This window comes from Ranitomeya variabilis, chromosome 1 (assembly GCF_051348905.1).
Source record: "Ranitomeya variabilis isolate aRanVar5 chromosome 1, aRanVar5.hap1, whole genome shotgun sequence".
Taxonomy (NCBI): Eukaryota; Metazoa; Chordata; class Amphibia; order Anura; family Dendrobatidae; genus Ranitomeya; species Ranitomeya variabilis.
Genome location: NC_135232.1, coordinates 833,139,742 through 833,166,982, shown reverse-complemented (window position 1 = coordinate 833,166,982; position 27,241 = coordinate 833,139,742). Strand labels below are relative to the sequence as shown.

At 43.0% G+C, this 27,241-nt stretch overlaps 2 protein-coding genes across 6 annotated transcripts in view; one reads left to right on the top strand and one right to left on the bottom strand.

The window, feature by feature from the left end:
- Positions 1-409: 409 nt before the first annotated feature.
- Positions 410-27,241, top strand: part of LOC143786538 (helicase POLQ-like) — a 32,681-nt gene continuing 5,849 nt past the window's right edge. The window contains exons 1-10 of one of the 5 annotated variants that reach the window (XM_077275776.1): positions 410-553; positions 2,869-3,380; positions 5,074-5,719; positions 7,251-7,429; positions 8,309-8,509; positions 15,284-15,356; positions 16,639-16,736; positions 18,719-18,817; positions 20,964-21,109; positions 21,283-21,522. In XM_077275776.1, the coding sequence (XP_077131891.1) occupies positions 3,186-3,380; positions 5,074-5,719; positions 7,251-7,429; positions 8,309-8,509; positions 15,284-15,356; positions 16,639-16,736; positions 18,719-18,817; positions 20,964-21,109; positions 21,283-21,522 (1,877 nt within the window). In that variant the 5' untranslated portion in view covers positions 410-553; positions 2,869-3,185. Of the gene's footprint in view, positions 554-711; positions 835-880; positions 1,136-2,868; positions 3,381-5,073; positions 5,720-7,250; positions 7,430-8,308; positions 8,510-15,283; positions 15,357-16,638; positions 16,737-18,718; positions 18,818-20,963; positions 21,110-21,282; positions 21,523-27,241 lie in introns of those variants that run through there. The other 4 variants (XM_077275778.1, XM_077275779.1, XM_077275777.1 and 1 more) reach the window with 4 other exon arrangements.
- LOC143786678 (small ribosomal subunit protein bS18m-like) overlaps positions 17,336-27,241 on the bottom strand; it is a 39,877-nt gene continuing 29,971 nt past the window's right edge. Inside the window, exon 6 of the mRNA XM_077275788.1 lies at positions 17,336-18,480. Within this exon, the coding sequence (XP_077131903.1) occupies positions 18,470-18,480 (11 nt within the window). The 3' untranslated portion in view covers positions 17,336-18,469. The remainder of the gene's footprint in view (positions 18,481-27,241) is intronic.

Below are 27,241 nucleotides of genomic sequence, written 5' to 3'. Positions count from 1 at the left end.
CCACCACCCCATTCTCCCCAGCAGCCCTATGCAAGCAACACCACCCCATACTCCCCCAGGCAGACCCATGCAAGCATCACCCCATTCTCCCCAGCAACCCCATGCAAGCAACACCACCCCATTCTCTACAGGCAGCCCCATGCAAGCATCACCACCCCATTCTCTCCAGGCAGACTCCCACTTACCTGATCTATGACTTTGGAGAATGACCCCCATAATACCCCAAATCTTGCACAAAAATCCTCGAAATCCAGCCATGACATCCACAGCCTCCTCCTGTCTGCTCTGCTCTATGGAGGAAGAGGCAAATCCTGCACAAAACACTCCAAAACCAAATCCTGCGCGAAATCCCGCCATGATATCCACAGCTTCCTCGTGTGTGCCCTGTCTGTTCTATGGAGGAAGAGGCACCGCCCCTTCCGGTCACATGGGCAGAGGTCCTTTAGCCGACTTGGATTTAGCCTCTACCATTCAAATAATGTCTGGTGAGACTTGGGCGGACACACTTCGGAGAGACACGTTAGTGACCGAGACTTAACCGCAGGGATCTAAGGTGAGAGGTGATGGCTGCCGCAGACAATTACAGTCCAGAAAAATGGACGCTTTTGTTCCCTGTTATCAGCCAGTGAACAGCGTCCCTGTAGCGTCCTTTCTATAGGTGGGCTGTCATAGCTGGAGCTGTTGGCCGAGCTGTCCAACACTTGTGACCTGCCGGCTCCTACGGCGTCTTCTGTAGGACACTTTCTCATGGAAAGCCTCTGAGAGTCAGAACGAAGCCCAAAGTGACTTCCGGCAGGTCCCAGCGGAGGATACCTGATGTAGGGAAGTTCCCAGGTGACATGGAAAGAGCGAAACCCTCTGTATACGCACACTATTCATTGGTAATGGGGCGACAAAAACGCCAGAGGGGACGGCTGGAGATGCAGCATTCTACAGCCAGCCAATCACAGCGCTTGGTCATGAATATATGCAAATGAGCTCATGGGAAAAACAACCGACTTCTCAACGAATTTCTCCTAAATATTCAGCAGGGGCGGTCATTTTCTCAGCAGGGGCGATCATTTTCTCAGCAGGGGCGGTCATTTTCTCAGCAGGTCACTGTTGATTTTTTTTTTTTTTTTAAAGTCTCCATAAGGTAAAAGTCTGTGCCATAACTGGCATATAAATAGAGAGGAGGCATGTGTATATATTGCCGGGCGCATGGGCCTGCGCCTGTAATCCTAGCCACCAAGGGAGGCTGAGTGTTGGATCGCTTGAGTCTAGGGGTTCTGGACTGCCTTGTGCTCATCCGTTCGGGGCCGCTGCACTAGTTCGGTATTTGTGACCCTGGGGGAATCAGAACTAACCAGAGTCCTAAAGTGGGAGGAGGCCGGCCCGGGACGGCCCAAGAGACCCCATGCCGATCGACGTGTGCAGCCGCGCCTGTGATAGCACCTACGGTGTAGAGCTCTACAACGCAGGGCAGCACTGGACAACACAGCGTGACATCCACTTTTCTTTATAGGCTGAACTGGATGGACAAATGTCTTTTTTCGGCCTTACTAACTATGTAACTGTGTGCGGTGGGACCAGGGATCATGGAGTGTCATGGCATCTATGAAGCTGCACCTTGTTAGGTGGAGATGGAGGTGTCATGTCATATATGAACTACACGATGAGAATCTGGAATTGCTTGCCTGAGGAGGTGGTGATGGCGAACTCAGTTGAGGGGTTCAAGAGAGGCCTGGATGTCTTCCTGGAGCAGAACAATATTGTATCATACAGTTATTAGGTTCTGTAGAAGGACGTAGATCTGGGGATTTATTATGATGGAATATAGGCTGAACTGGATGGACAAATGTCTTTTTTCGGCCTTACTAACTATGTAACTGTGTTTTCTGTAGTGTTGGCTATGAATGACTCCTTAATAAGGTTGCCGGCTTATGGCTGTCATGATTATGTGACCTTATAATGAAGGATGTGGCAATTACCGCTGGATCCAGCATGGTATAGATAGGATTTAACTTCTTTTTTTTTTTTTCCTTTTTTAATAAGGTTACAATAATGATATAGTGCTGTACCTCCTTTATACATTTCCGTTGCCAGTTCATACCTGGCAGAACAAGGTGCTTCAGCCAGATCCGTCTCTTGGAGTGAAGCTGGTTGCAGTTGAAACTGGTGATATTAGGGTATGTGTCCACGTTCAGGATTTGGTCAGGATTTTATGCAGGTAAAATCCTGACCAAATCTGCACCTGAGGTCATTGGCAGGTCACCTGCGGTGTTCTTGCGTGTTTTGCTCATTGTAAGGACATGCTGCGTTCTTAAAAGACGCGCCGCATGTCCATTTTCGCGGGTCTGCCGCATGCATCTTTTAATGCATAGTGGAGACGGGATTTCATGAAATCCCCTCCACTATGCTGTAACATCTGGACGCTGCGTGTTTGACCCTGCGGCTCAACACAGCGTCAAACACGCAGCGTTTCCTGAACGTGGAAACATACCCTTAGGGCTGTTGTGCAGGGACAAACTGTTAAGGGGTACAGCAGAGCTACAGTTCCTTAATTCTCTACCTCATTAGGGGTCTCAGAGGTCAGATCCTCAATGATCATAAAGTGATGGCGTGTCCTTGTGCTATGACATCACTTTATAAGCTAGAGATATCCTTTATTGTGCCCGTATGTTGATAATGTAAACTATAAGTAAGAATTAGGTAGTGAATAGCCGTTATTGTAGACTTTGGAATCCAAGTAGACCCTGCTGGAAGGCAACGGAAAATGTAATAGATGCCTCAAAAGAAAGCTGAGTAACAACCCTGGTTCCCTGAGTTTGTCTAACACTCCAATAGGTTTTTGTTCAGCTAATCACTGTCTTATTTTTCATTCTTTAGACATCTGCATTACCAAATCTGGGATAAACGAGCAAGTCTGCAGAATATTTCAAAACACAATAAAGTGTTCTATTCCCCTAGATTTATCTTCAGCCAAAAACCAAGAAACAGTGACTATAAACGTTTGATTTCTGTCAAATAACAATTCGTGTTTCTTTGGATTCCATCATTGGAGAATTTAAGAAAATAGAATAAACACATGACATTTAAATAACTGCAGGAAATTTCAAGATTGGATCTCATGTCTTTACTTGGGGACTTCAGTGAGTATTTGGGCAGACCTAATATCCAGCTCCTAGCATGGGCTACTTCACATTATGAGGATGGAAACTGGTGTCCTCAATGTCCAGAGACGACCACCGGTAAGGAAAAGAAATCTTTCTACGGGACACAGTGTTTACACACCGGTTAAGAAGAAGGCAAGCGGAAGTGAGGGAAAGAACATAACATCCGAATCCCATAACATGACAGATTGTTCTGCAGAGGTGAATACAATGTGTTCAGGCCAACAGGTAAGATATGGATGCGGGACAGAACAATAATTCCATTTATTCATTGTCAATAAGAACCTATCCACTGAGAAATAGTAAATTCTTGACTAGCTGCAAGTAGGTAGTAAAGAAACACATGTTTTCTTCAAGATTCTTTGAACATTCCTGTAAGCAGAAGTTATGGAACATGACACACCTTAGCATTTCTGCTCACACTATTAAAGCATTAATGTACTTTACTTGTTGTATGCTAGGCTTTACCAATCCCAACTCCCATTTATTTAAATGTAACTTTGTGCGGGTTGTTGTCAGATTTCCAGCAGCAGTGTGGAAGGATTCATAGTGGTGTAGAGTCCTGGAAATGAGTGGCGTTCAGATCACTTACTTTCTAAAATGATCTTCCCATAGGTTATGGATGCTTAACAGAAGAACATCAGGACTTTACTATCTGCTGGAAATATAAAGGCATGTGCACAGAAGGTCTTTGAACGTCTTGAAGAAGCTCTAAAGAAATGTTAGAAAGCATTAATGTATGCCCAGCAAGCTGAGGAAGACTTTCTGTGCATATGGTCAAGCTTTTGAGCTACTTCTAACTGCTTCATGTTTCCAAAGATGAGAAATAGTTCAAAGAAGTGACCTGACCATTCTTCAGGCAGCTTTTGCTTAGAAGCCACTCGCTAATTCATCCATAGAAGTAAAATATAAAACTCAGCCGGCTATAAAATTACTGCAAAGACACAAAAAAATACGCTTGAGACATAACACGGCCAATGTTTTTCTGAAGCGTTTTCTGCTTCTAAAAGATGCAACCAACTACGGACTTACATTCAAGGTAGCTGATAGAAGAGAACCATATGTGGGTTAAACAATGCATAAAGCTTTATTGAGTGAGTTCATTTTAAAATGCAGAAAAAGGCCCAAAAGCAATTTACAACAAAGTGTCCAGCAGGGAGGGGGGGTCTGATCCTAACACACTATACTCCTAAAAGTAATTTGTATGTATATTAATAGATTTACATAAAAGGACAATATATATAGCAAAGGTAACTAGGGAAGAATATGTATCACCAACAATTATTTTATATCCTGTTGATACGAAGTGATACAACTACAATCAAATTATAAATAAGATACTCCTGTAACCTTAATGCAAGATCAAATCAAATAAAAAAAGTGGTCATACTAAGGCGTGCCAGTATTGATGGAGGATATTATAAATATATGTATTAATCACAGCCTTAGTATAAATTCAGTTGGTTCCTAATGATGTATCATAGGACCAATGTGGGTTTAATGTATCCCATATTGCTAAATATACATATCCTGCAGCATTAATAGGTAAGCTGTAAATACATATAAAGAAAGTATGGCACTATACCTTAGTAAGAACGTCCACACACAACAGAGTATACTGCTAGGATAAGTCAAGTCTTCTACCCCCAATGTCCCCAGAAGAAGCTCCGGGCAAAACGCGCGTCGGGGTGAAGGGGGAAAGACTTGACTTATCCTAGCACCATACTCTGTTGTGTCACTAGAAGATACAATCAACTTGGGCTTTTTGTGACTACTATGATCACATGATAGTCAGGGAACAGTCGTAACTATTCTGCACACTCTATACAACTTTGTGTTTTCAGAGACTCTACATCTGTCACCTTTAAGCTCTTTAACATGCTTTATATATGTGATTCTTAGCAGTCTTTCTTTTCTTTAGGACTGTGGCAGCGATGACGACCTGTTTGGAGAATATGACAGCTTTGCCGAGGACCCATCTTTGCTAGCACAAATGGATTGCTTAGAAGAAAAGTGTAAACAGGAGGCTGCAAGCACTTTACCTCTTACTCAGAGACCTGACCTATCTAACCAGTATATGACACCCCTCAACCCCTCTAAATCCACTGTTCAAGATAAAGAGTTACTAAATCATCTGAAGAGAAATGTATTGCTTACGGAGGGAAATCCAGACTCCTGGGACTTATCTGATGATCTTCCTTGTTCGCAGCTCCTCTGTTATGAAGATGCAAATCCAAAATCTGTCACTGAACAAAATCTTAATGAGCGCAGCTCTGACAAAGCAAATCCTGTGTACACATCCATTGCTTCTTATATAAATGCAAAAGATGGAAAAACGAAAAGTCTGCGGGACAGTCTGAAGAACACACTGGCTGGAAATGCTAAAGCACATACCCCTCATATCTCCAGGACCAGGCAAATAAAAGAAACCATCATTATGGAGGAACTTGATGTTGCCCAAAAGACACTGGAGATGTCGTCTGAAATCGACTTGGGACCGTTCTACGGTTTACCCAGCAAAGTCGCTGAACTTATTGAACACTATAGAGGCATTAAAAAACTTTATGGTAATTAAATACCTCGGTTTCGATGTCGCCACTAAACCAGAGCTGGAGCTAGATTTTCCTTCAACTAGGGCAAAAGTTAAATTGCCCTGTATCTAAATACCCAGATTAAGGCAAATTGGCTTGTTTGCACCCCCACCAGGTACCTGTGGCACATGCCCTGGTTGCCCACCCCTACCAACGCCCCTGTAAAAACGACTGAATTCTATGACAAGTAAAATGTATGTTAGGGACTCCTAGCTTTGCTACTTTGATAAAAATCCTGAGAAATGTTTCCTCTGCTGTAAGCCTATCACTCCACATCCTGCATCGGTTAAAGGGATGAGTTAATCATTCTACTATTGTTGCCTAGCCTAAGCATTTTATTGTGGCTGATATGGCGACCGTTTTGCAATGGTTGCACCGCTTTTATCTTATCAAGCATGTATGGGCCCCACCGTGCCCCCTGCTTATTGTGCTATCTCACAGAGTTACTGGATTTTTTGTACATAACAAATTTTATTAGATAATTAAAATACATGATTGCACAATACATTATTTAAAAAAATATATGAATGAAATTAAGCATATATCTGTGTGAGGGGAACGGAGTGTGCAGAATGAAAGATCATGAGTAGAGGATGTATTACAAATATGTACTTGAAAAATTCAAAAATGTTATGTACACCTTTTGGCTGGATCACGAATTTAATAACATGTAATTCAATAAAAAAAGGAAATACAGTTCATTATAAATAAAGTGTAATATATAGTTGATGGTAACAAATAGAACTATGAGAGAACATAAAACACAACTAGTGATGAGCGAGTATACTCGGTGATCTCCGAGTATTTGCTATTGCTCGGAGATACAGTTTTCGTCGCCTCAGCTGCATGATTTACGGCTGCTGGACAGGCTGAATACATGTGGGAATTCCCTAACAAACAGGCATTCCTCACATGTATTCAGCGTATCTGGAAGCCGTGAATCATGCAACTGAGGAGATGAAAACTATATCTCCGAGCAATAACAAATACTCGGAGACCACCCGAGCAACGAGTATACTCGCTCATCACTAAACACAACCAAAACCTAATATAGGGCCAAAAACCCTGGAAAAAGCACACCACAGTTCCCCTCACACCACTCTAACGTGTGGTTCGCTGTCGCTTCGTCAGGGAGTCTTTCTATTAGATTTTCGTTGTATTTTATGTACATACTTGTAAAGCATCCTCTATTAATTATCTTCCATTCTGCACACTCCATTTCCCTCACTCAGATATATGCTTAATTTTATTCATATATTTTTATATTCCGTTTCTAATCGTGTTGTGCAATCATGTATTATGTTTTTCTGTTATAAATTATCTAATACAGTTTGCTATATACATTTTCCTTGAATACAACTTCTTTTTGGGCATTATATATATGTGTTTAGTATTCAGGTTTTTTTAATATATTATCCCTTATTTTTGGTATTGCTTTTCTGTATAGGTTTTTTTTTTACTGGGTTTTCTACCTGCAGTAAAACATTTCTTTTATTTTTTTCTTCAGACTGGCAGCATACATGCCTAACTTTGGAATCCCTACGACAGCGGAAAAACTTGATTTACTCCTTACCAACAAGTGGCGGTAAAACTCTTGTTGCAGAAATTGTAATACTTCAAGAACTTCTGTGCAGAAAAAGGGACGTGCTGATGATCTTGCCTTACGTTGCTATTGTACAGGAGAAGGTCTGTTTTGTATAATTTTTAGCTGCTCTGTAAATCCCACAAGTCACATTTATATTAATCAGTGTAAGATTTCTGTATTACTGTATCAGTAAAGGAGTGCTAGACTGCCCCTTTTAGTTCTCCATTGAACTTGGTGTATTCTTCATCTGCTGCTGCAGCGTATTAATATAATGGCATTTAATTAGCTCTAGCAGCTTGTCATGTATCTTTGTAAGTGATACTCGTAAGGCCACATTCACACGTTCAGTATTTGTAAGCCAAAACCAGGAGTGGAACAATCAGAGGAAAAGAATAATAGAGACACGTCACCACTTCTGTATTTATCACCCACTCCTGGTTTTGGCTTACAAATACTGATGTAAAATACTGACCAAATACTGATAGTGTGACGGCAGCCTATATCTTAAAACTGTTGCTTTAGCCTGGACTATACTTCTACCCAAAGTGTGATACAACTTGTTGCTGTTCCCAGGATATGGGACGATGTATAATAACACAATTCTACGAAAAATCTGGTTTTCAATGTTTGGATAGAGTTTAAAGGGGTATTCCCAACTTGTGTATTTATGGAATATCCTCAGGATATGCTGCAGATGTAGATCCCACCAATGGGCCCTTCTTTCATCTTTAGAACAAGGCATCGTCAATGATTCGGTCAGTGGAGAGTCAATAGGAATTCACATACAAAGCAACATAGGAGTTCCCACAGCTTCATGGCGCATCAATGCTCCGTTAATAGGGTCAATATCAACATGTAGCATCCAATTATGGCATATCCTGTAGATACTGCATACAAATGAGATGGAAATACCCATTTAATCGTAAGTAGGCTGGTGCTTTACCGACATATACTGCATAGTATTGCATTTGCTTCCCAAGGTTCGTGGCTTGTCCAGTTTTGGAGTAGACCTGGAGTTTTTGATAGAGGAGTATGCTGGCAGCAAAGGAAGATTTCCGCCAATAAAAAGGAGAACCAAAAAGTCCTTGTACATTGCAACAATTGAAAAAGGTCACAGTCTTGTCAACTCGTTGATTGAAACTGAGCGAATCAGTGACTTGGGTCTGGTCGTCGTTGATGAGGTAAGTCCCCTTTTTGTACCGATGTAGTGGGCTACCCTAAGCATTGTGCCGAGGACGCACTCTGCAGCTGACATTCTGCATACACAGTATACTGACTCTTCCACTGCTTAATAGGGTCATCCTTTCAGTTTAAGGATTATTAGGAAAATAACAAATCTCCATAGCTAAACCAAAAACATCCAGTTTTTCTCTGTCGCCCATGACGGCACCACGGAGAGAGGGGATCCGCCCACCAAGGACAGGAAACCTACAGATAAAAAGGCGGTACCTCTCTCCTGCATCAGTTGGTTTCCTGTCCTTGATGGGAGACCTACAGACTTACCAGAAGGAAGATCGTCGTGGGATTCCGGGGCCAATCAGTCCGATTCAGGCAGCTGGGGTCCCTCTGCCTCGGCTGGTGTGGTCACCCGAAGCGCCACCGCTGGGGCTAGTGAGCCTTTAGGGTGTGCGGGGGAGGTGACATGGAGTTCGCGGTCACCTCCCTAGGTAAGATGCAGCAGCGGCAACATCCAGGGGGGTCCCTCTGTGGTTGCGGGAGGAGCGGCGCGGCTCTCCCTTTGGAAGCGTCAGCCTGCACACTGCATAGCCAACCGGCGTGCAGGGACCGCGCGTTGGGGCAGGCTGCAGGCTGCAAAGAGACCGGGAGCTCCGGTAGGCAGCGGGTCATGTGTGGCACCATCTTGAAGCAGGCCGCACCACAAACCGCAGCACTAGCCACAAAAAAAAAAAAAAAAAAAAAAAAAAAAGATGCCGCAGCAGCGATAAACATACAGGGGGGTCCCTCTGTGGTTACTGGGAGAGTGGCGCTCTCCCCCCTGAAGCGTAAGCCTGCAATCTGCAAAAGCCGGGGCCCCAGTGTGCAGGGGAGAAAAAAGAAAAAAAAAAGCTGCATGCTGCCTCTTCCAGAATCTTCTCCAGGGAAATACCGGAGCTGAGCCTACTTCAGTTGCCAGGCCTGGACCTCGTGGGAGAGAGAATAATTGCAGCACTCCTGATGGGACGCCGCTTCCCCTCATTTTGGGCTCTTGGCGTCACCAGCTCCCCCTGTTTTTTAGCAGGTATGGAGCCAGCACAGGTAAGTGCATGGTGGAATGTTCTGTTGATAGCTCATGCCTTTGTACAAAGCTGTGCTAGAGCTTCATACGTGAGGTATGTTTTCACATATACACAGCCAGACCTTGGACCTCTAGGCTATAATAAGGCCATATGTCCAGGCTACATCTCATGATTTGGCTTAAGTTAGTTGCATGTCTTGTCTGCGCAGAGCCTTATGATTAGACTTCAAAGTGACCTTTGGATGCATGGATTTCACTTTTTTTTGGATCTGATAAACAGGTGTCTCACTTTTCTTTGCAACTTAACTACTCTATGCCTTGGGAGCACATATAGTGTTAATGGAGCACTTTGCCTCCATGAAGACTGCCCTTCAGCTGCGACTCATTAGTTAGCTCCTTCGGGTGGGGTCAGTCTGACAAATGAGATATACTATTCAAAGTGGAGGCTTATCCGTATCTCTGAGAGATTGCTCTTTTGCTTGTAACTATGGGCCGGTTTTCAAGCATGACTGTAGCTCTATGCTTTATTATTGTGTGTGGCTGAACATCATATGGCACTTTTATGCATTATATTGAGTGCAACACGTTGCATCATGGTTCCTCTATGCATCGTATTGAGTGCCTCTGTGTGTCATATTGCATCTTAGAGCTTCTATGCATCTTACCGAGTGCCCCTGTGTGTCATGGTACCTCTTTGCATTATATTGCGTGTCTGTGTATCATATTGCTTCTAGGCATTATGTGGCATGTCTCTGTGTATCATATTGCATCATAGTGCTTTATGCATTATATTGCATGCCTCTATGTATCATGTTGCATCATAGTGCTTTATGCATTATATTGCATGCCTCTATGTATCATGTTGCATCATAGTACCTCTAGGCATCGTATTGAGTGCCTCTGCGCGTTGTATTGCATCATGGTGCCTCTATGCATCATACTGAGTGCCTCTGGGTGTCATATTGAATCGTAGTGCATCTATGCATCATACTGAGTGCCTCTGTGATTCATATTGCATCATAGTGCCTTTATGCATCATATTGAGTGCATCTGTGCTGCATGTTGCATCAGTGCCTCCATGCATCATATTGAGTGCCGCTGTGCAGCATGTTGCATTATAGTGCCTTTATGCATCATATTGAGTACCTCTGCTTCATATTGCATCTTAGTGCCTCTATGCATCATATTGAGTGCCTCTGTGTATCATATTGCATCATAGTGCCTCCGTGCTTCACGTTGTATTATAGTGTTTCATATTGCCTCTGTGCATCATAATAGATAATAATAATGATGCTCTTTGTTTTTGTATGGCACTGGCATGTTTCGCAGCGCCTTGCAGTTTGCAGACATTGTTGGCGCTGTCCCCGGTGGGGCTCACGATCTGGATTCCCTGTCGGGTGTGTCTTTGGAATGTGGGAGGAGGCCGGAGGGCCCGGAGGCCCACACAGACACGGAGAGAGCATGCAGGCTCTTTGCGGATGTTGTCCTTGGTGGGGTTTGAGCCCGGGACTCAGGCGCTGTAGGGCTGCTGTACTGACCACTGCGCTACCGTGCTGCCCAGTATAGTTCACAGTGCCTCGGTGCATCATGTTGCATCGTATTGCATCATGTCGCATCTTAGTGCTTCATATTGCCTTTATGCATTGTATAGCATCATATTGCATCGTGGTGCTTCATTGTGCTTTTTTGCTTCACATTGCATCAATACGTGTGCTTACGGGCATCTTTTTGCTTCAGTGCCCCTGTGCCTCAGGAGGTAACATTAGTATCATAGTACCTCTGTGCTTCCTAGTTCTTCGGGCTTGTTGTTTTCTTTTTTGGCTCTGGGTTAGACCTTCTGATTTAGGTTATGCAGCCACGCACAAGGTATATCGTGGGTCTACCATTTCACATTTTTGTCTTGGGCCCCAATTCTGATTTATAGAGTCCTAGTGGTTTTGTACTCAGTTCCAACTTCTGTTGATTCATTCTTTACAACAAGGCTTAGCTGAGCAAGCAGCTTTGCTTGAATTGGCTGAGTAAATTAGCAGTTCTTCCGTATGGAACAGTTTTTCTCAACCTATAAAGGGACATAGTACTGTCCTGGGAGCAGAAAATACCAAGAGGTGGAAGGAAAAAATCCTTACCAATTCCACATGTGACATTCAGGCTGGTTTCCTTGATTAACATCCAGTAGACAGATTCTCGTCTATTGTACTATGGTTACCAGGGACGGCATGTCTGCCTTTGGCACCTTGTGGCGAATCAGCACCTCTCTGGTGGGAAGAATCCTGTTTTTCTCTAGCCATAGAATATGGCTACTCCCTCCATGGCTGATAACACTGACAAGCTTGCCTTTTAGGATATGTATATGTGTGTAATGTCAGTAAAATAGGAGTGATGATCCACGTTTCCCTTTCAGCGTTTCTAATGAGAGGCCAACTCTGGTAATGTTAGGAAATATTACCTGCCGGATTGTGTATTCCTTGGTTGCAATAATATCCAACCGTTGTTTGGGGTTTAGACACCTAAGGATTCGGAATAGACGTGATCTCCTGGATGAGTAATGTGTGTACATCCTAATGCTCTGCCATTATCCATGTACTAACTGTTATTGGTTTGATCTTCCCGCAGTCCAGGACCGGAGGCTTGTGGCACGCGCGGGGTGAGAGCGCGCCCTTATGACGCAAGCAGACGCCGCGGTGCATGACTGGGTAATCCAGTCTGAACAGGCACATGTTGCTTCTCCAAGTCCCCTCCTCGTAGAAATATAGAGCAGGTGGTCGGGGGCCAGTACTCTGAGCCCTAATATGTGGCAATGGTCAAGAGGCTGGTCACCCAGACTTCTCTGGTGCATCTCCTCAGAATATTAGCCATAATATTGATTGTGAATGTTTCCAGGAGTGGAGAAGACCATATAGGAACCACCAAACTGCTGCTGGGGGGGGGGGGGAAACCTGGAAACCTGGAGGAACTTTCTTTCAGGTTCCAAGTTAGAAGAGGGAGTTTCCAATAACAGCTGTCTTAGAGTTTCTGCAAGGAATTGGAACAGGGGCTAGCCACAAATCCTTTAAAAGTTCAAGTCTTGGCTTTAAGGGCCCTGTAAAATTACGACCCGGCTGGGTATCGGGGATATCCAGGTTCATCAAAGCATTGGCCAGGTCTAGACCCATCCCCTCTCGGTTTACTCCTCCTGGGAATTTAAACTTGGATCTTATATCCCTATCCAAACCTCCTTTTGAACCCCGGTCAGAGGCTTCTCTGGGAATCTGTCCCTTAAAACATCACTTTATGATTCGGTGGGTTCCCAGGTTCATCAGGGCAGCAGGTAGTTCAAGGCCACTTCCAGTAAAAGTTCCCTTCAATGGGATTTATTTTTGGTCCTTAAAACCCTGTCTAAACCGCCCTTCAAACCCTTAGAGGATATCCCATTAAAACTCCTATCCCTCAAAACATCCCTGCTCATCGCCCTCTCATCTGCTCGTAGAATAAGCGACATACAGGCACTATCTGCTAACCCTCCTCATACACGGTTTTTAGGGGATAGTGTTACTCTCAAAATAGATCCAGCATACCTCCCGAAGGTGGCATCCCGGTTCCACAGAACTCAAGAGATATCTCTCCCCTCCTTTTGTCTTAACCCTAAAAATAGGGAGGAGGAATCATTGCATACACTAGATGTCAGGAGATGCTTCATGTAGTACTTAGAAGCCACCAGAGAGAGTAGGGAGGATGCCTCTCTTTTTGTGTGCTTTCAGGATCCCTGGAAGGGGAAAAAAGCCTCCAAAGCTACTCTGGCGAGATGGATCACAGATGCTATCAGCCTATCATACTCATCAAGTGGAATGTCTATTTCCGGGGAGGTCAAGGCTCACTCAACGAGAGCAGTGGCACCTTCTTGGGCGAGAAGGCCGGAGCTTCGATTGACCAGATATGTAGAGCTGCTACTTGGTCATCACCTTCCACATTCTATAGGCACTATAGATTGGACCTTATCTCCTCTTCGGACCTTACTTTCGGTAAAGGGCTCTGGAAGCGGTGGTCCCTCCCTGAATGTACAAATCTCTGCAATTCCCTCCGTGGTGCCGTCATGGGCGACAGAGAAAAATATAGTTCTTACCGATAACGGTATTTCTCTGAGCCCATGACGGCACCCGTACATTCCCTCCCTTCACTCATGGGTGTGCACGTTAATATAGTGCCATAGTTTATTTTATGATAGGTCACGCGGTATCTCAATTAAGTTAAGTAATATTGAAACTAATAAGCTGTTCCATAGTCTCCCATCGTTCTCTAGTAAACAACTGATGCAGGAGAGAGGTACCGCCTTTTTATCTGTAGGTTTCCTGTCCTTGGTGGGCGGATCCCCTCTCTCCGTGGTGCCGTCATGGGCTCAGAGAAATACCGTTATCGGTAAGAACTATATTTTTTGCCCAAAGAAGGATATGCATCCCAGTGTGTTCACCTATGGATGTGAGAGAGTGCTCCTCATTTGTTCGTTAGTTCGTTCATTTATTCATAATTTGCATAGAATGGACTTCGGCATGGATTAAAGTGAATCTGTCAGTATGTCCTTAGGCGTCTATATGGGCAGGTAGGTCTTAATAAGCTGAATAAAATGACACCTTGACATCTGCGACCTGATGGATATTCCAGAGAAATCCTTGTTTTTCTTATAATGTGTAAATGAGCTATTCAGAACTTTGAGCCGGACATACTGTAGATATCACCGAGAATCTGTCTCCAAAGTTCATGTTACATAAAAGATGTCGTTACCAGTGTGAAATATGTAATAACTGACACTCTGACCTCCTGACTTGCATGTCTTTTTCGCTAACTACATAGAGCTCAATAAGCTCTGTGCAGTGAACAGAATCAGCGACCCTGCCGATTCTTATGTAGGACCTGGTGACAACATATCGGCATAGTAGAGTGGACCTAGATCAGCTCTACCAGTTAGCACAGCAGAACTCCTAATAATTCCCCAGTTACAGGAGGGAAAAAAAAAATAAAAAAATCCACAGATCTTTTGATTGAGGGGCAAATTATGTAAAAAAAAATACTTCATAAGTATTTTTTATCTGCAAAAAAAATGAAATAAAAAAATCTGACAAAAAAAATTAAAATCTTTTATTATGATATAAAAGCACACTCCTGTTTAAAAAAAAAATTGTAAGAAAACCTACCAGGGAGATTTATTTCTAAACTTTTTTTCAGCTTTTTAGGCCTCTTTCAAATACGTTTTTCACAAATCTATTGTAGGTTGATGTGTCCATGCCCCTGTTTGTTGTCATGGACACAGTCCCCCCCCCAAAAAAAAAAACAACAAATCACGTAGATCTTTTCAACGTCTGAATGACGTCTTCGTATCACCCATAATCTGTAGTACGGTTAAATTGAAAAATAAAATTAAGTCTTGGGTGGGAAAATAAACAATCAAAATAATGTGGCTGCATAAGTATGTACAGTTTTAAACTAATATTTTGTTGTAGTACTGCCTGAATTCTGACAGTGTTCAGTCTTTTTGGGCCGGATTCTCTCAGTATGGCACATCCAGAATTGGCAATCTGTGGCCACTCTCTTCCTTGTAGTAGGCTCGGCTCCATACATCCGCATTGGACCTGTGCCATACATACAGGGTGGATGTCGGGAGGGAGTCCAGACTCTTCTAAGTCTAACTAACTCTGTTGTGAATATTTCTATATTATGTATGAAATGTCTTTTGTTTTTTTCCTCTTAGCTGCATATGCTCAGCGAAGGAAGTCGCGGTGCAATATTAGAAATGGCTCTTGCTAAGATTCTGTACACAAGTGGTAAGTTGTCCGAACCTCTCCACAGTGAGAAGTCCTTTGGGGTGGTGGCCTGTAGTGGTTAGTAACTACCAAAAGTGGTCCAAGGAAGAGCAGCTGGTGAATGAGGAGCAGGGTTCTGGCCAACAAATCCTCATTATTGTGCACATGGGGAGTGAACGCTAATTTGTGTGGTCGGATTCTACAGAAGAGTTACTGTATCATATGCATTCAATATTAACAAAAGGAATCCGCACTCACTTCTTAGAAAAGGTTAATGTCCTTTTATTCCATGTGGCAGGACAATCCTTTGACATGCAGAGGGAGCGGGGAAGTGAAGGGGGACAAGAACCATTTTGCGCCCATCCCAGCCCTTCTGCTGGTCCAAACCAAATCTATTTTTTTTTCACTTTTTGCAGTGACTGTATCATAAATTGCTCATAAATGAAAGTTTGTTGATAAAAAGGTGTCTGATTAGTCCCATACACAGAACGTTGATTAACGAACTTGAGCAGCGCTGGCTATTTTGAGAACTGGTAACGTTTCTCCTTGTGGAAAGTGACATGCCAAGATGAGGAGACTTTTAAGCCACAATGCTCCTCTGGGAAATATGCAAATTGTCACTTCAGAGAGGAAGAAGACTAGAACTCTAGTGCCACCTATAGGAAGTAGCAATCCTAATAGTCAATATCGACTCTCTAACGAGCCTTGTCACATGACTTGGAGCAGGGGTGGAATCGCCATTGATGCAACCTGTACAGCCACACAGGGGCCCAGATGGTAATAGGGGCATCTTCTAACTGCAAAGCAGCTCTGGTAACATACACGTCCCACTATGATGTAATCCTGGTCGCTGTATATCAATAGGTAGGCTTACCCTTTACACAATGCTTCTATGGTAGGAAACAGCGCCTGAAGACATAAATCCTAAACAATGAAGAATAATACTTCCTAATGGATGCTTGGCAATAACGCACTATAAATGTCATAATTCAGCTCTAGCTTTCCTGAAGAACATAACAACCATAGGTTAGCCATATGAAACTTTCCGTTAACTCCAGTGGATATGCTCTCATATGTTGTAATGTGAGAAGCTTACATGGATGTATCTTGTGAAAAGAACTTTGTAATAAGGTTTGACAACCTTTGGGAGAACTATCGGAAAGATTTTTATGCTCTGATTTCTTTTTTTTTCTGATTTTCCCTTTGTACAAAATTGTCTTTTTTATAATAGAAGAGAGCTTTTCCTAAATGAGACTACGAGCTAAAATGCTGATAATCTACTTGTTTGGCTGCTCTTTTACAGAAAGCACACAGATCATTGGAATGAGTGCAACATTAAACAATGTGGGTGAGCTGCAACAGTTCCTGAAGGCCGAATTTTATACTGACAACTTCAGACCTGTAAGCGGTTTCATTGATATGTAGTGTGTATATAAATATATAATCTCATGTACTTCTTCTTTTTTGGAATATTGCTTTTGATTATTTATTTAGTATATAATTTTCTTTTAAAAGGGTTTTACTTTTTTTTTTTTTTTTTTAAAGGGGGCCCAAAATGATTCCTGTGATGTAAAATATCAAGGAAAGACAGTATTTAAAGCCCCTCCCTGACGTATCGCCACCTGTCTTTATTTTACATGACAGCAATTATATGGGGATAATTTTCTAAAAGTGGGAAACTCCATAACATTTTTTCCCCATTTTGTAAGGGTAGGGGCTCTATATAAAGTAAAGAAATAAGTGTTCTGAAGGTCCACCACTCCTGCAATTGCCACTATATAATACTGCATTATCCACGCAGCAGCTGTCAAGCCTTATTTTCTTTCCTTGGTGTGTGGCCAATTCTTTTGGATGCAAATGAGAGAAAAGGCTACATGCACTCCTGGCTTTGTTTAAAAAAAAAAAAAAGAAAATCCGATAACTGGGCAAAAAGTATTAAATCTTCTTACTAACAACTAAACCATCCAATCAAAGAAGCTGGAGACCTCCATTAAAGTAATAGACAAATCTTTATTAAATACAATAACAATTAATTAAAACATAAAAGTTAGAAGGTAATACATGATTGGACAACACATGGTACACTTAGGTAAGAAACGGTATCAATAATAACACAAGAATTTTTATTGCATAATTATTCTCCAAAAACGCCATCTTCATTGTGTAAATACGAGCTTTATATGATGTATACCAACGTGGATTTATTAATAACATTCCAGAATAGAAAAGGAAGGAAAAGGCACGTTTATACATCTCTCTAATTGTACTCCGTAATGGACCTTTCCAGCCTAAGAATATATCACATCTGTCTGCTTTAGGCTATGTGCACACGTCAGGATTTTCTGCAGAATTTTTCTGAACAAAACCAGACTTTTTCTGCAGGAAATGCGCATGCGTTTTTTTCCGGAGCTTCCCATTGCATTAAATAGCGGCAAAAACGCGAAAAATCCGCAAAATTAATGAACATGCTGCGTTTTTTACCGCGATAAATTTTTTTTCGCGGGAAAAAACCCCATCATGTGCACAAAAATAGCAGAATGCATTAAAAATGATGGGATGCTTATGTATGCATTTTTTAAGCGTTTTTACCGCGGAAAACTGCCCAAAAAAACCCGCGAAAAATCCTGTGCACATAGCCTTACTTGTGCTGGTTATCAAAAGTAGGGGGAGACCCCACATCAGTTTTTTTCAATTATTTATTCGCATAATACAAGTACAGTAAAATACGCAGGCAAGGCACTAATTAGATCTATCTGTCTATCTTTGCACATCTAACACCTAAAAATCTTGCTATTTCTATTCTGGTGTCAAACGGACGGTGCACACGGGTCACACTTTGTAATCCGTGTGCTGGACGTATTGACAGACATGCTGCTGAAAAAAAAGGAACATGTCCACGGGTAGGCCTCGCTGACATCCCCGTAGATTTTAAAGGATCCATTGTCACCACACGTAGCGGACACAATGAATGAAAGAGGCCTTTAGCACAGCAATCTCTTAGGCCTTGTATTACACCACTTCATATGAGATCACATTTCATCTATCAGTCACCTCAACTCACAGATAGTCAGTGTCTTCAACAGCCAGGTGATTGACTGGATAGGACGCCATCTTATTTGGTCCTGGTGGGAACCCTAGAGCAGTGCTGCGGGAGAAATAGTGGCTTAAAATGGTGACATTTATTGCTTTATTTTATCTTTTCCTGTGACAAAGCCCTAAAAAAAACCCTTCAGTCAGATTATGGTATGAAAATGGTGGTAAGAAATCCGCTCAAAAACCAACAGATGTTGTCCATGGGCACAATCGACCCCATTACTGCAAGACAGTAGTCATAGCCGCCATGGATATAAAATGTTAGTAATTCACCCTTTACTTTTTACCAGGTTGAATTAAAAGAGTTTGTAAAATTAAGAGACAGTATATATGAAGTTGACAATAAATCAGAGAACAACTTTACATTATCACGGCTGCTGAACTACAAGGTAAATCACTTTTTTTTTTTATATAATTTATTTATCACCCACATTCATTAGAACTAATGATGTGCGAACGTGATCGGATTAGGTGCCACCCGAGTGTCTTTGTCGTGCTCAAAAAATATGTTTGTTTCCCGCGGCTGCATGTCTCTCGGCTGTTTGACATCCGCAGCACATATGCAGGGATTGCCTGTTTGTTAGGGAATCCCCGCATGTGTTATGGCTGTCAAACGGCCGCAGACATTCAGCCACGGGGACTCGAACATATTATCCGAGCACATCGAAGTCACTCGGTTAGCACCCAAGCATTCTTGGATAACATCTTATCCGAGCACGTTCGTTCATAATTAGAACAAATTGCCCATGGTGCCAAATGCAACCCATTAGTGTTCGGAAGAGAAGCTACAATGCTATCATGGATTCATCTAATGATGGGTTACGGAAGCACTTGACACTAAATTTTTCAGAGCTGCAAGACTTTGTTTCTCCGACTCTTCATTGGGAGACACAGGAAATCTTTATCCATGGTTTATATCTTAGATTAAAAAAAGTTGGCTCCTCCCCTACCAACACCCAGATGTTCAATCCACAATTCTGAAAGCTTCAAGACTTCCTGATTTTGTTGGTCAGACTAGGATCAAGGCCCAAAGGTCTTGGATGTCACATTTTGATATTTTCATTTGTAAGGTCTCTTTTTAATTTTAGCATTACGGTCTTAAGCCAGGGTAGGCCCCTAGGGGCCATGTCCCTGACTTAACTGTAATTTTGCAGAAGAACCTGACTTCTAAGCCTCAGGTCAGGAATTACGCCAGGGCAGGGCAAACTTGGGACCAACGTTTTGGCCACCTTGGATCAATGGAACCCCAATCTGTTCTTGACTGCCCTTTTAGTCCTTTCCTTTTGTACCGATTTAAAGACATCTCTACGCTCCAGCTTGCTAGCAAGGTGTTGTTTTTCTTTTGGCGATCTCATCCATCAGGCCACTCTGCCCTCGCCTTTCACTCTTTCTCGGGACAGGGTTGTTTTGTGTCTGGCACCATCCATTCTCCCAAATGTGTTGTCTACCTCCAATCTTAATGAAGAGATTGCTTTCCTTCTTTATGCCCTTTTGCCTTTTATCTCTTTGAGACATTATTACACATTCTGATGTGGATGTCTTTCCCAGCTCCATTCAGACTTTCAAATGCTTTGCTTGTCATCCAGGTAGGCCTTTGCAGAGGTCCGACAGCCTCCAGGGCTGCTATTGCCTTCTGGTTTCAATATACTATTGCAGAAGATATGGCTAAGCTAAGGCTCCACCGGTGTCGTAGAAGACTCCTGGGCCGTACGCCTCCTGGCATCTGTTCTCTTCCGTAGGACCACTACTTAGTCTTCAGGCCACATCTTTCCAGAGCTCTTACTTATTCTTTGACGGATGCAAGTCTTTGCAAAGGGTACTTGAAGAGTCATTCACTCTGTTGCTAATCTGAGGGATTGCTATTCCTCTTTCTACAAATTATTAGTTTTACCACTCAAGGGACTGCTTTGTGATGTGCCATGGTTTCCTGCGTCCTCCCAATGAAGCATCTGCAAAAAGAGGATTTTAGTTACTCACATATAATCTCTTGTCGTACCCTTCATTGAGGCACAAAACACCCTCCCTTGGTGATCTTTGTTTTGCTTCAGCTCCTTTTGCACTAGGTGAATAGCTGAGTGTAGTTGGGGAAGAGACTTTTTTTATATATATATATATATATATATATATATATATATATATATATATTAAAGTGTAGATTTAATGTCAGCCTCCAAATAGCAGTAGATTTCCCATTACGCTAATTACAACAGATATTTTACAGTGAGTACCAAAAATCCTCTTTATTCAGTATAGCATTTTCTGGGATTGGTTTACTTCATACTTGAGATTTATTTAGAGACTGATGTCAGATTGCAGTTTTAACTGTTTTATTACAATTACGGTACCTTTAAAACTGCATGAAGATGCCGCGGCTTTAAAAATTCAGTAACAGTTTGGGATGAGTGGGCGGCTGGGGGTTATTTTTTAGTTTTTTTGTAATTTGCACAATTGCAAAGGGGTAATTTTTTTTTGGGCAAGCAAATAAAAGATATAGTTCTTATTACTTTAATATTCTATATTATTTCTTTTCATTAGTATTCAAGTAACATGCTTAGAATAGATCCTGATCACATCATTGCCCTGGTGACTGAGGTCATTCCTAATCAGTCCTGTCTGGTCTTCTGTCCTACCAAAAGGAACTGTGAAAATGTTGCAGAAATGATTTGCAAATACCTCAACAAGTAAGATTTTCCTTCCTAAACATCTTTGATAACGTAAATCTGCCACTATAGAAGATTTAAATAGTTTATTCTTGTATGACCTCAATAACTACCGTACTTCTTGAAAGATTTGTTCATTGTAAACCTTTTTTTTTTCTGCATGATTATGAATTGAATTTGCCCATGTAATGAAGAGCATACTTGAGTCACAGAGAAGCCGAAAAGAAAGCACTGATTGACGACTTGAGGAATACCGGCAATGGCATCATGTGCTCAGTGTTGAAGCGTACCATTCCCTTCGGTATTGCTTACCATCACAGTGGGCTGACCAGTGATGAGAGGAAATTGGTGGAAGAAGCCTATTCTTCAGGAGTTCTGTGCCTCCTTACCTGCACTTCTACCTTAGCAGCTGGGGTGAATTTACCTGCCAGAAGGTCGGTGCTAGCCAATTTCACGATTTACTTCATTGAAAAATGTAAAGGAAACTTGTCAGCATGTGTTTACTTATTTGTCCCCAATAAAAATGAGACATTTTTGTAGAGATTCACTGTGTCAGTCATGAAAAATTTAGCGAAGAAGCTGTATGTAAATTGGACTGGAAGTGCACTGAGGGCGAGGCCATGCACTTAGAAGACACGCCCTCAGCGCAGTCCAGTGTGATTTGCATATGGCTTCTGTGATAGATTTGTCATGATTGGCACATCAGATCTCTATCATTTTTAGTGGGGATATGTGCCTGTACAGTCTTACTATACACTTCCATATGTAAGGAATTTCCTGACCGCTTCCCTTTAAAAGAGTAAAGTAGTGTGAGTGTATTAATATACTCCCCTACTGCTGCTCTCTCAAGATCAAGCATCGTTCTCTTTCACTTCTCGGAAATGTCATCCCTCTGCAGACTCTTCAGGTCCCACTGCACTTTGCATGACCCGGAAGTGGCTTTTGCTATATAAGTCTAGAGGGCGTCAGAGCGAGGCTTTTTAGGCCTGCATTGTAAAAGATGCATAGAGTGACCCGGCTTGTTGCATTTGTGGTGACATCACTGAGAAGAGGAGCAGAAGGGCGCTGGAGTCCGGAGAGAGCAGCGGTAGGTGTGCATATTAATACACTCACAATACACTACGTACACACATCCACCTATATTTTTTTATATTAAATGTGCTTCTTTAAAAGGGATGTACAGTGCCTTGAAAATGTATTCCTACCTCGTGTCCTTTTCCACACTACTCCTGTAAGCTTAAATGTATTTTCTTCCGATTTTATGTGATGTACCAACACAAAGTAGCAAGTATTTGTGAAGTGTAAAGGAAATGAAACATGCATTTCTAAATATTTGAAAAATTGAAATCTTAAAATTATGTGATTTGTATTCAGTTACACTTAGTCTATACTTTGTAGGACCACCAATCACTGCAATTACTGCTGCAAGTCTTTTGGGTATGTATCTACCAGTTTTGCACATCTAGAAACTAATTGCTGGAAAGTGAACCTATGCCCCAGACTCAAGATTTTTGCAGCATCTAACAGGTTTTCTTTTCGGATTTCCCTGTATTTAGCTCCATCCAACTTCCCATCAACTCTGACAAGCTTTCCTGTCCCTGCTGAAAAGCATCCACAGAACATGATGCTGCCAGCCTGCCACCACCATGTTTGACGGTGGGGATGGTGTTTTTAGGGTGATGATCAGTGTTAGTTTTCCACCACACATAGCATTTAGTCCAATATCTTCTACTGTGGTCTTGTCTGACCAAAGCACCGTCTCCCACATGCTAGCTGGGTCCTCTACATGGCTTTTCTCAAACGGCAAACGTGACTTCCTATGGCTTGCTTTAAAAAATAACTTTATTATTGCTACTCTTCCATAATGGCCTGATTTGTGGAGTATATGACTAATAGTTGTCCTCTGGACATATTGTCCTACCTGAGCCATGGATCTCTGTAGCTCCTTTAAAGTGACTTTGAGCCTGTTGGCTGTTAAATCTTATTAGTGCTTTCTATGCTTGGATACTTCTATGTTCCTTCCATTTTTGTATATTGAATTGAACAATGATCTGTGCGATGTTCAGAGTTTGGTCTATTTTTTTTTATAACCTAATCCTCTTCCCCACAACTTTATCCCTGACCTGTCTGGTGTGTTCCTGGTACTGTTTTCATGGTGCTGTTTGATTCAATATATTCTCAAATAAACCTCTGAAGGCTTCACAGAACAGCTGTTATTATACTGAGAATAAATTGCACACATGTGAATTCAATTTACTAATTATGTGACTTATCGAGGCAGTTTCATGTAGGAGTATCAGGGGGCTGTATACAAATGCAGGTCACAATTTTCAGATTTATATTTTTTGAATAATTACAAAACTGAGTATCATTTCCTTTACACCTCACAGAAATGTATTACTTTGTGTTGGTATCTCATACACAATCAAAATAAAATACATTTCAGTTTTGGGGTGTAATGTGAACAAAAAAAAAGTGGAAAAGTTCACGGGGTATGAATACTTTTTCAATGTACTGTAATGTAATACAATATAATTTTATTAGAGCAGATACTAAAAGAGCCTGTTTGTTTATAGAGCCAAAGATATACAAACACCATGTTCTAACTAGACATGAGCAAATATGTTCGGCTCCCTCCTTATTCAGCAAGCTGTAGCGCTTACCGAAGAAGTTGTAGCGGGAACCCAGATGCCTGGAGCGCTCCGATAATCAGGTGTCCGCTCCGTAGCTGCATGTGTCTCGGCTGTGTGACATATAATTTTAGATCAGGCGCACAACTCTAATAAATACAATTGAAGGGAGGTGCAAAAAGCTAGTAGTAAATAACGATGTATAAGAAAAAAAGGAAAGCACTACCGTAATGCCTGCACACTACATCACACAAATATAGTATAAGAAGAATAACAAGCTTTATTTGGCACACAATAACAAAAAAAACATAAAACATAACTAAAACCAAACGGGAACGCCACTCATGGACCCCCCACCATAGAACATATATACCGTATATAGGATGCCAGAAAATCAATCAAATAAATACAAAACGCATAAATGTATAATATTACAAAACACACACACACGTGTATATATATATATGTGTGTGTATAATCTCCATTGCACCCGAGACAATATAGAAATGTAGTAATACGGTGGACACCCCAAATTGACCCTGGAAAAACTCCGAGCAGGTTATAACAAGCGCCGGTAGGAAATTCCTACATGAGTGTGACCCGATAAACAAAAAATATATCCAAACCTGGCCAAAAATTCTGCAAATGCATATAGATGAAACAATAGCCAAAAGGCAATAACATATATGCTGATAAGGCTATAGAAACCAGCCAGAAATGAATAAATATAAGCCACAATAGTTATGTGGTCAGAGAGTTATAAATGAAGGCAAACACTCACCGTATTGAGAATAAAGCTTGCCAGAGACGAGTGGAGCGTCCAACCGAATGGGGGACAAGACAAGATGGAACAAGGAGTGGGGCGCCCCTAAAGAGACCCAACGCGTATCGCCGTAACCTGTACGGCTTCGTCAGGGGAAGTGGTTGTTAGAGCCACCAAAGTATCTATAAATACCTTAAAAGTGATTAGTACATCACACACCGATGTAGAACGCTGCAGCATGCTGAGGACGGCGCACGGAGGCCGGAAGTGAGCTCACGAACAGAGCGCATAGACCAAGGTAGTGATCGCACATGCGCGAAGTGCAACGCAAATGGCCCGCCTACCAGACACAGGAGACATGAATGTCGGTATACTAAATGTGGCACCTGCGCAGCTCCCGGGAGTCTGGGGAAAGGGACAAAAAGCCCGTTTGGAAAGACTAACAGAGCACAGATCGCACAGGCAAACATCCACATGGGCACAATCAGGAGAACAACGTCAGGACAGGGCAACACACGCAAAGCACATGAATAAAAGAACACGGATGCACACAAAGACAAAAAAGGGGAAATTAGATGATGTAAGTATATATATAATATTAAGAAGAAACACACATATGTTTTACTTATGTTTTATGTTTTTTTGTTTTTGTGTGCCAAATAAAGCTTGTTCTTCTTCTTATTCTATATTTGTGTGGTGTAGTGTGAAGGCATTACGGTAGTGCTTTCCTTATCAGCTGTGTGACAGTCACAACTCACAGGCTCTTCATGCATGTGTTGTGACACATGAATAAGACAACAGTCCGTTCCCTGCAATTTACCAGCATTTGCTAAATTCCTCCAGCTTCTGGATGCCACACACTAAATTGTTGCTGTAAAGTGGTTTCCCCAACAATAAAAGTATACTCTAATCAACACATCTTGGAATAATAATAATTACTCTGTCGCCTCATTGGGGGACACAGGACCATGGGTGTTATGCTGCTGTCCACTAGGAGGCGACACTATGCATAATCTGAAAAAGATTAACTGTGGCTCCTCCTGTGCAGTATACACCCCTGGACGGCATCAGCCTTCTCCAGTTTTTGCTTAGTGTTGCAAAGGAGGCACACCTAAAGATTTTTACTCCGTTTCCCGCTTTCCGACGGGATTACAGATGAAGAAAAGAGGGTCTTCTGTGAGACCCCCGGCATGGCTCCTTCCTCGGCCCCCTATTATGGGGTGCCCAGTTGAAGTTGAGATGGCTATTCCCCATGCTGCTCCTTCCCCAACCCCTCGGGTGTTGGTTCGAAGTCGAGACCCCCCTCCTTCCCCAATTCCTTTTGGTTTCTGGGTTGAGGTCGAGGCGAGGATAAAGGCCCCTGACGGTGTAACAACAGCACCCTCCCTATCCCCCTCTGGGGGTATTAGGTTGAGACACCTCAGGTAGGGCCTGTACAGGCAGCATCCTACAGCTCCCAGCAATGGGCCAGCATACTGCGCCTGCATCCAGGGACCCCAGCCCAGCTGCGGGCTCCTGTTGGGGCCGGGGGGAGTGCAGGCAGGCATGGCACATACAGACACAGGGCTCCCAGCGTCCCTGTCTCTGCGGCAGCACCAGCTCTCTACTGCCTCAGGGGGACCCCTCACCGGGCTCCCCCTTCCGCTTATAGCCCCACCGCCATCCTGCCTTCAAATCCGGAGGGGTCCGGTTCAGATCCGACCCCCTCCCGGACTTTCGCGCCGGCCTGGAGCCCTTCTGGGCCTCAGGCATCTAATTTAGGCCCCGGCTTCGGCCTAGCTGAAGCAGCAGCCTCCTCTCCGCCCCCCCAGATGACAAATATGACACTCTATAGTGTCATAAAGGGGGTGGATCGAGACAGAAAGGGCGGGTTTTTGATAGCCTTGCCGCCTTTTTCCAGCTCTCCGCCCCCTTCTCCTCCTCTCTCTGCAGCCATTTTCGGCTGCAGATTAACCCTGCATATCCCGGTCTGCAGGACCAGGACCAGGCAGCCAGTCTCCGGGGGGCACAGGACTGTGGATCTTCGGCGCTGGACCTCGGGGCACACTGGTGGGGTAAGATCACAGCTGGGTTATTTTTACTCAGCTGTGAATCCATATTACCTATAAGACTCCCCTGTAGGTTCTCTACCCCTGTAAGGTCCATCTGCTGGCAGCACCTCTGCACTTTGTGCACTATGCAGGGCTCAAGGTCCAAGAGAACCAGGCAGATCTGCTATTATGCATTCTGCACAGCCTGCGGGACCGCTCTCTCCAGTAGTAGCACGTACCCGCATTGCCAGAACTGTATATAACCTAATGTGTCACTCGGTGTCTAATGCCACGCCGGAATGGGCTACTCAGTTCTCGCAATCTATGACGCAGTCTATAGATAACCTAACTTCCACATTGCTTCAGGCTCTGCAGGGTCATGCCCCGGCTATGACCGTTACCCAACAACGGGAGAGCTTGACTCAGGAACCAGATGACCCTGGCACATCCACGTCTAGGTCAGGACGCAAGCGGATCCATAGATCAAGTCCATCTGCGTCATCCCATAGCACACCGTCATCCCATAGCACACGGTCATCTCCCTCTAGGGAGAGACACCGTAGCTCCAGGTCATCTAGACCGTCCCGTTCCAGGGACAGACGATGCAGATCTCCGCAATCACCAACCGGAGAAGGCCTTCTCCCCAGCCCACCCAGCAGGGGACGCCTCAGTGAGATCCCAATCCCTCCTAGCAATACAGCGCTAGTTGAGGACATAATATCTCAGTGAT